General features: G+C 35.5%; 1 protein-coding gene across 1 annotated transcript; it reads left to right on the forward strand.

Moving 5' to 3' along the window:
- Nucleotides 1-1,847: 1,847 nt before the first annotated feature.
- On the forward strand, nucleotides 1,848-2,837 carry LOC143601551 (uncharacterized). Its single transcript, XM_077078938.1, has 4 exons — nucleotides 1,848-1,956; nucleotides 2,065-2,311; nucleotides 2,400-2,540; nucleotides 2,639-2,837. Exons 1-4 carry the CDS (start codon nucleotides 1,848-1,850, stop codon nucleotides 2,823-2,825), a joined length of 684 nt encoding a protein of 227 aa, XP_076935053.1. The 3' UTR covers nucleotides 2,826-2,837.
- Nucleotides 2,838-9,093: the final 6,256 nt, after the last annotated feature.

Consider the following 9,093-nt stretch of genomic DNA (forward strand, 5'->3'; position numbering starts at 1 on the left):
GATCCTTGCTCTGCTCCGGTTCTTTTAATCATAACTATACAGTTCACTAGAGTACCTGTGGATAAAAGAACACTTATTCACCTTGAACAGATCTGAAGAAGTTCAAATCACAACTTCACTTGAAGATCTGGTTAATATGGCCCTCTCTACCAAGAATAATGACAAGGTGCAAACTACTCCAGCTGCTTACTGGAAATTTGAGCTTTCACTTGATGACTCTGAGTCCTTCCGGCGTGATCCAAATATAAACTGTAAGTTTAACACCCGGTGTGCAATAATTGTTAGCTGTACTTTCTCATTAGTCTTCATATATTCTCTCCCTTTTCTTCAATGATTCTTCGAAGTGTTAAATTTCAGATCCAAAAGTGGATCTAACAACCTCCATCGTTTTCGTGTTAACTACTCGTAATATATGTATGCTTTCTAATTGATTCCCAGCCTGGGATGTGATATTTGGTTGTTTTATTCTCGATTTGATTAGGGGAAACTGGAATTGAATTTTATTGTTCAGATAGGATTTGAATCAGATCCTGGTTCAGGCCTATTAGATCTTTGATTTATGTTCTAAAAACTCTCTTGTTAGTTCCTTTGAGCTTCTCAAACCATTCAAGATATGTTTCTTGAGCTGCTTGCATTAAACAAGTTAAGATTCAACCGTTGCAATTGTTGTAATGAATTTAATTATACAGCTTCCCTCTAGAAACCTTTTGTGTCCATTGCCATAGCCCATAAACCTCCTAAACTTATTTTTCAGAAGTTATAGTAGCTGTTATAGTCATCGTTTAAGTTCATATATTGTCCTTATAGCTTGTATACCTTGCAGATATTTGTGTTCCTACAACTATAGAATTCAAGAAAAAGATAATTTCTCTACTTGAAACTCTAATAGTTCTTCCACGCCAATGTGTTCTTGTTCAGTATTGGGCCTCAAAAGAAATTGGAAACATATTTGTGCTTACTACAACATGTCAGCCTTTTGGTATTTCTGGGAGCAACAAAGAACTTGAGTCATACTGGAAAGCGTGTTCAGACCACAAACTCTATGTACATCCTACGAAAGGTGTAGCAATTGGTCTTCCTGGTCAGGTATTCCTGAACTGTACTCCTGAGCAGACTCAAAATGTGCATGATAAATACCCTAAAGATCATGTCCTCCATGTGAAGCTGCTATTTTTAGAAATAAGAAGTGGGGATGCTTTGGGGTGCTTGTAATTGACGCTGATACATGTGTTGGTGTGCTTGAATTTGTCATGGATACACCAACAGGTTCTAATTATGACAAAGATATTGGTTTAGTTTGCACTGCACTTGAGGTTGTCCCATCCTTATCTACATGTTTTGCACACACACATATATAGAACTAATACTAAATTCCAATGCTTATACATTTAAGATCCTAAAAAGTTATAAGATCCTGAAAAGTTATAATTTCCAAATGTGCAGTTTATTTCATAACTAATGCATTTGGTTGTATATAAAATTATAACTGGAACTGAACCCCTTACAACTAAATGATCAGAAATAATTCTAATGGCTAGCATATTAGAAGCTTTTTTGATGTGCTATCCGAAAGGGATTATTGAATATTAGGTGGGTTAGGTAATGGGTTAAAACGGGTAAATTATTTCGCTTAAATCACAAAAATTTTGTAGTGTTCACCGCAAAGAAATTTAGAAAGGCCACATTTTCAAGTTTGCTTTAGGCCTCAAGATTGATTGAGCTGCTCCTGCATCTATGGTCTAGCATTGTTAGATCCAATATTAAGCGTTCAAATCTCTTGCTTGTCTTGCAGCACGCTGGTTTTCAACCTTCAACCCAAGCCAACCCCCCAATAATTACTAATATCAATGGCCGAAAAAAGGTCCCGCAAAACAAGCTCATCTGAGTTTACAAGTTACTCTCGTCTAGCGCAACATTTTGGACTGAGTAGTGCTGAGGCTGCAGTCAAGCTTGGAGGTAACTTCTTCATATTACCCACACATAAGCATATAGCTAAGCTGATTACAACTATTACAAGTATTAAAAATTATTAAGTTTTTTTTACTTACACTTGTCCATCTTCAGAAACTACAGGCAAACGAGTAAAACGAGGTACCTTTAGAAATTCTTGTAGATACGTCCGAATTACTGAATGGCCATGGATACCAAAGCGTAGGACTACCAGAGCTTCTTCTGGTCATGAAACTCAAGTTAATCCAACCACATCTGGAACTAGTTCTTTTAGAGCTGCTGTTGCTACAGAAAACAGTTATTTTGGAACCCTAACTGCTACAGAGTATATGGCCTCCTTTTCTTCTTTTATCCCCAGTCGGTATGTCATTTCAAATCTTGCACGTTCATTTGGTTATGGAACATTGGACTCATTTACAATGTATACATCAATTTCAATTCCATTGTAGGGATACTACCACCGAAGCATCTCCCTTCGAGAATATAATGACTCAAATAGAAGCAGATGATACTAGTTCTTTGGTAAATCCATATGCTACAGAGTACATGGGATCAAGTACTAGCTCTTTTGGAAGTCCGGTTGCTACAGAGTATGTGTAGACCTTTCTTTCATTTCAAAATAGTAATATGCATTTGGTTTTGGGACGTTGAAATCATTAAATATAAATCTTCGTCAATTATGTTTTAGGGACGTTGGAGCATTTCTCTCTGAATCTCTGACCAATCAAACAGCATGTGGTGATGGTGATGCTGTTTCCATGCAAGATTTTGAAGAAATGGAATATCAAGGTAACAATGAAGATCTTGATCTCAACTGCTTCGCTGACAGGCTTTTTGATTTTGAAAAATGGATCACCCATAACATACCATATTAAGGAAAATTAGCAGGGAAAAAATGAAACTAGATCTATAGTTTGCGTATCTTGTTTGTTACTTGTTAGAGATAAACTCTTGAGTTATAATAATTGAATACTCCATTTGGAAGTCATCTGTAATGTTGCAAGATGTTTTGAATGAAATATACAAAGAATTTTTTTTTTGATGTTTTCCTTATTTATAGTTTTGTATCAATAGTTATACCCCTTATTATTTTGTTTTTGTGAGAATTAGGGTGTTTGTTTTTTCACAAAAGATCTTCCTGTCTGTGCCACGCAGAGATTTAGGTTTGCAAATTGTTTGTTTTTAAGAAGCATTTCATTAAAAAAGTGTGCGCGCCCTCTTTTTCGCGCAAACATGGACCACTCACTTCTCAAATCTTTTAACATCTTCTCATTCCATCAGTTCTCTTAAAACCCTAGCCCCCTTTCTTCAAAACTCCATTTCCCTCACTCCCTTCCCCCTCCACCTCCAGCCAGCCGTCGCCCCCTTCCTCCTCCACCTCCGGCCATCCGTCGCCCCCTTCCTCCTCCACATCCGGCCAGTCACCGCCACCTTCATCCTCCATCTCCGGCCAGCCCCTACCTCCTCCATCTACGGCCAGCTGCAACTCCTCATCCTCCACCACCAGCCAGCCCCCTACCTCCTTCATCTGCAGATTGTTTGTTTTAAGAATTTTAGTAGGTTTGATTAACATTAGTCCGTCCGGTTCAGTTTGTTTATGAATAATTTGTTTTCATCTTAGGTTTTGTTAAGAATTTTACTAGGTTTGATTTGTTTATGTATAGGTTTTGTTGTTGATTAATGTTAATTTATGTTTAGGTTTTATTGTTGATTAATGTCAATTGAGTACTTGAATATTGTTTATGTTTAGGTTTGGTTTGGTTGTGTATATTTAGGTTTTGTTGATTAATGTTAATTGACTACTTGAGTTATTAGATGGCAATACTGCCACTGGGATTTGCAAGTGGACCTCAACCCAAAAACATCAACGGTTGGTTCCACCTCTACTTGTTGTAATCGGGTCCAATAACTTAGGATTATGTACACCGTTTCTCTTGACACTGAAAATGATGATGCTAGCACTATTCCTGACCTAAACTTGAGCTAACTTATGAGCCTACCCCGTGCCTAATCCAAATAAAAGGACCAAAAACTCAAAATCATCATCTATCACTGTTGATGATTTAGCAGTTGATATGTAAAATGCCTTACAATATTTGGTTAAAGGCAAATATGGGACAACCGTTCGTGAATGTAAGGAGAAGTTTAGCTTGATTGGTTTAGAAGAGGCAAACCCTATATATTTAGCCGCCTTTCATATATTTGGAGGGTTGGAATTGAGAGAGGTATGGATGGAATTGCCAAATACTCCCGAAGTGTTAAAAGAGTAGATCAAGATGACAGGTACAAGTTTAGGAGTATTAAAGTAGTGAAGAACTTGGTTTTGAGTTTTATTTATATTTGTTTTTGCTATGTTGACATTGTATGTTTTTGGTCTATTCTGTTTATTGTTGAATAATTGTTTGGTTTATGTTAACATTGTATGCTTTTAATTTATTTGGTTTATATATAATTGTTTGATTTTTCACCCAACTGACCATTTAAATAACGGAACACAATAATCGGGAAAACCGAGTTTAGCCACGAATCACCGTGAATTCGGTTAAAATCAACCTAAGGTGTCGGTCATATGGCATTTATGGGTCTCGTTCGGGTCCATAGGGTTGAGTACTGTGGTCAGGTTATCACCCAGGTAAGGAATAGCGTCTTACCTTTGGTTCTTGGAACCGTTATTGCCATCTTGCTAACACCTGCCGTATCCCGCCTACTTCACAAGCTGTCCCGCAACAACCTACCCCTCATGCTCAACCTGATGTTCCTAATAACCGTGCTTGCTACCGTTGTAAGGACCCAAGTCATCTCTGTAATGCGTGCCCTCAACTTACCCAAGCCCAATCTAAGACTATACCCTACTACTTGACCCATGCTCACCAAGCTCAAACCCATCAACCTCATGTCCCTCAAGCTCCTCCCATCAAACAAAGTCAACCTTACTTAACCCAACATTACCAAACCTCGCAACCACAAGCTCACGTTTACCAAACATATTTCCACCAAACAACTTTCTTGCAAACCGTTCAAGCTCCAGTTTTCCAAGTAATGCTGAATCAACCTACCTTAACTGCTCCTACTCCTGCAACTCCTCATGGTGCCTCAAGTCACGCCAATTAAGCTACTCAACGATCATGAAGACCTTTGCTTCTCCCTTTACCTATCTTACCTAATTTTGTCTTTTCTTAATTACGTATTGTAACGCCTCTTTATGCCTTGAATTACTTCCATGTTTGGACTATTTATCTTCTATCTAATAAATAAAGTTTCTTTGTTACATAGATTGTTTATTGAAGCCTTCTTCTATCTTATTTCTTTACATTCATTAACCTTAACTATTTATAAACTACCCTTCTTAAATTTTAAATACTTATATCTTTGCGATGCCTTAAATTTCTTTATTTAAATCGCTACAACTTTCGAAATTGTTTTATGCATTGTTGATTTTCTAGTGTTATGAATTAAAACTCCTTAAAACTTTTGTTTCCTCAAAGTCATGTTTTTTTTAATCAAACGTTTTGTAAATCCACACGGTGGGACGAATCATGTGGACCATCCGACGACGAAAATAATTATGGTCCGGAACATAATTATCGAAGTCCTCACATGTGAATCATGATGCGTAAGATTGTGTGTCATACTATAGAATTGAAAGTGGTTGAATAATGGTACAAATGTAAAAATGATAAGGACATGGTGGATACGCCGCTGGTACATCCTATATATAAGTGCCCTTATCGGATTTGCATTTGGAGCATTATTTTAACTATTCGAAGTTCTGTGCTATGATAAATTTTTAAATTTTTATTTTAAAATCTTCTTTTTCTCTAAATTTAATGGTGTTGTTATAGTATTCTTTAATTTCGGGACGAAATTCCCTAAAGTAGGGGAGACTGTAACAACTCGGTTTTTTCCAAAACAATATTTATATTCATTGACCCGACTCGTTTTATGTTCGGGAAATTTTATCGATAAACGTATCACGTTATTCAAGTTAATTTTATTAATATTTTTTATTATATTTAATTAATATGAATATAACTACTTTGATTTATATGCAAATTCAACCCAAACTTAAACTTTTACGCAATTTTGTTTATACCTTAAACCCTAAGGGACTAAACTGCAATTTTGTTATAACCCATATACCATAATCGGGTTATCAAGACCCAAACCCAAACCATTATCCGTTTTTCAAACCCGACTACCAATTTGTTAAGTCTTGGACCTCAATTATCATTGTTATCATGTAATTGATCTTGCAAATCGTCTAATAATAGTAAATTCGGCCAAACCAGTGATTTATATCAGTTAATTGTATCAATTAGTGATGCGTATTTCCTTTTTATTCAAACCGTCAATTGTTTAACCCGTGATACACGAAATTGGTTGTTATAATGCTATTATATGTATAGAATCATTCCTTTTATTGTAGCCGACACTTCCCGCATATATAATTAGATTAACATAAATGTTTACAACTCGTTCAAACACCAATAAGCGCCGACCCTAACCCTAGATCGTTAATCATATAAACGATGTTATAAATTCAATTAAACTTAGCCGCACCTTCATCCTTGTGTCGCGAATCAAACCCCCAATTTTAATTAGAGTAACGCAGCCTGATTTAACCTGTTCATAACCACCTCGCCGCCGCCACTGTTGAGCCTCGTTACCCTACCTCCGGTCATCGTACAAGGTAATTGGTCTTATGGTTTTTATCTCACTATCATGTAGATCAAAAGCCCTATAGTTAATTAGATCCAGTATAATGAATTGGGTCGATTTGATTATTAGGGTTTATAAGCAAATCTGATAGGAACGGCTGTTGTATATGTATTTTTGAAACTGTTCTTAATAAATTGTGTGTAGTAGCTCAGTTGGTAAAGTGCCTTTGTTACAGGGACAGGAGGTCGCAGGTTCGACCCCCCCTGCACGCGGGTTTTTGATTAATTTTTGATTAAATGCTTTTTAGATCAAATATTAATTATATTAATAATACTAGTAACAAATTAAGATTATTTTATTAAAAACCGACTTCGTAATACTCGTTTAAGTCTTGTTTTCATTCGCATATATATATATATATAAAGGATATTTATTACTTAAAAACAAATGTTTTAATAAATATATAAATCAAATAAACTAATTTATTAAAACTACAAATAATAATTATTATGTTTTTATGAATTAAAAATAAAACTTGACATATAATATTAAATTATTGTAACTTTGTTTAATTAGTGTTCATAATAAATTCGTTACTTAGCGTACTCGTTTGCTCTCGTCTCTCATTAGGATTTAACATTCGCGTGTGATCTTTTCCATCTTCTCGTTATCTTAATCATCTTCGTTCATCTATCGAGGTGAGTACCACATTCCCCTATTTTACTCGTTTTCTCACGTTTTGGGGACATATGCGTAAATAATATTTCTCATATATACTTATACACAAATTGAAACTTTGTCTATGTGTTAACAACTTATACCTTACTTTCTTATGTGCTTATTTGCTTTGTATGCTTCCGCATTCGGAGAGGTCCAACATAATCTCAGTCTAGTATGATCATACGCCAGTCGTTAGCCTTTGTGCTTCTCGACATCTCAGTTATACTTGCTCATTTGGTTAATTTGTTATTCTCATATGACTTGTTGCAGCTACGTATTTTATTATATATGTACAACTAAACTGGTGTGTTGCTCACTCAACATGTGTTGTTGACAAAAATATATTTATACGCATTTGCAGGTTATCAGCTTGGTTGTTTAGCAAGATGGAGATCACGTAGAGATGGGTTTTAGGATACAAATAATTAATCCTTGTTGTAGTTTCTTTATATTTGATGTACTTAACTGTAATTGTTTCAATTAAATAAATTAAATAGATATTGTCATTTATTAATCTTTCTTGATAGTACCTTGAGAGCTGTGACAATCAGTTCGCGCCCCGGAATTTCCGCCTTAGGTTGGGGTGTGACAGAATGCTTGTTTTGATGTTTATGTTAATAGTTGTTTTGATGTTTAATTACCATAGGATGCTTATTTTTAATGGTTGTTTGTGTTTTATTACCACAAGATCATAATGGATCATGATAAGAAATTACTTCTAGTAATTCTTATGTACTTTTATATCCGCTTTTTTTCGAGGAGAGGTTCGATACAATGATTCGGCTATGACAGGAAATAAGTACACATTAGAGTTATTGCAAGGAATCCCAAACAATGCATTGAATTTCTACGTATTTCTCGTGAATCATTTGTTCAACTATGTGCACTTTTTGGAACAAATTATTAGGATCCTTTTTGATTTTATCATTTTTAGTTTTTCAAAATGGTTTTCTCTTGCGTTTTACTTTATTGACTTTGGATCTCACATCCACTTCACTGACTTCACTATCGGCTTGATCAGTCCTTGAATCTGGGCTACTAAAAGCACCTTTTAGGGACTGACTAAGCCGCATTTGAATATCAAGTTGTTGCTTGAACCGTTGCTTGCAATGTCTTGCAAGGTGAGAAGAATGACCACACACAAAACAACATTTTCTCCTGGGAGAGCCATAGAACTCATCATAACTATAATATGGTCGGTGCGGTGGGAAAGGTGATCCGTGGAAAGGAACATGATTATAAAACACATTTGATGTGTGAAATCGATCATCAAAAACACTAGTGTAATATGAATCAACATAATTTTGTTGATAGTGATTGTAGCACTTATTATCAAAATAGTTGTATGACTAAGGATTTTGTGACTGATCAGTTGTTTAAGAAAATGATCTTTTATTTGGTGGCACATATTTACATGAAGTACTCGTTTGATTATCAATTTCAAACACTTTGCTTTTAGTTGAATTATCTTCAGTCTTACAACTTGATGATGAACAACTTGATATGTTCACCTCAACAGGCCTTTCAACCAACACACTTTCTTCCTCACAAACTGATGAACAAGATAAATCACTACTACAACTAACTAATGAAGGAATGGGATCAACAGTTTTGGATACTGGAGGAACAAATTTATTTTTGTTTTGGCACATGAGCAATACCATAGACCATTTCGTCTGCTGGTGGGGTATTGAAACCAAAATGAGGTAGGCTAGTATAATTATCATTAAATATAGGTGGAACAGCTGTGTGATCATAGCCTAT

Source organism: Bidens hawaiensis, unplaced genomic scaffold (genome assembly GCF_021521415.1).
Source record: "Bidens hawaiensis isolate Kalapana, Puna unplaced genomic scaffold, B.hawaiensis_p1.1 tig00056710_1, whole genome shotgun sequence".
Taxonomy (NCBI): Eukaryota; Viridiplantae; Streptophyta; class Magnoliopsida; order Asterales; family Asteraceae; genus Bidens; species Bidens hawaiensis.

Excerpts from the sequence above, each read along its gene's own strand:
- LOC143601551 (XM_077078938.1), top strand. The coding sequence starts at position 1,848 with ATGGCCGAAAAAAGGTCCCGCAAAACAAGCTCATCTGAGTTTACAAGT. Across the intron at positions 1,957-2,064 it reads GGCTGCAGTCAAGCTTGGAG|AAACTACAGGCAAACGAGTA; the intron begins GTAACTTCTTCA and ends GTCCATCTTCAG. Across the intron at positions 2,541-2,638 it reads GGAAGTCCGGTTGCTACAGA|GGACGTTGGAGCATTTCTCT; the intron begins GTATGTGTAGAC and ends ATTATGTTTTAG.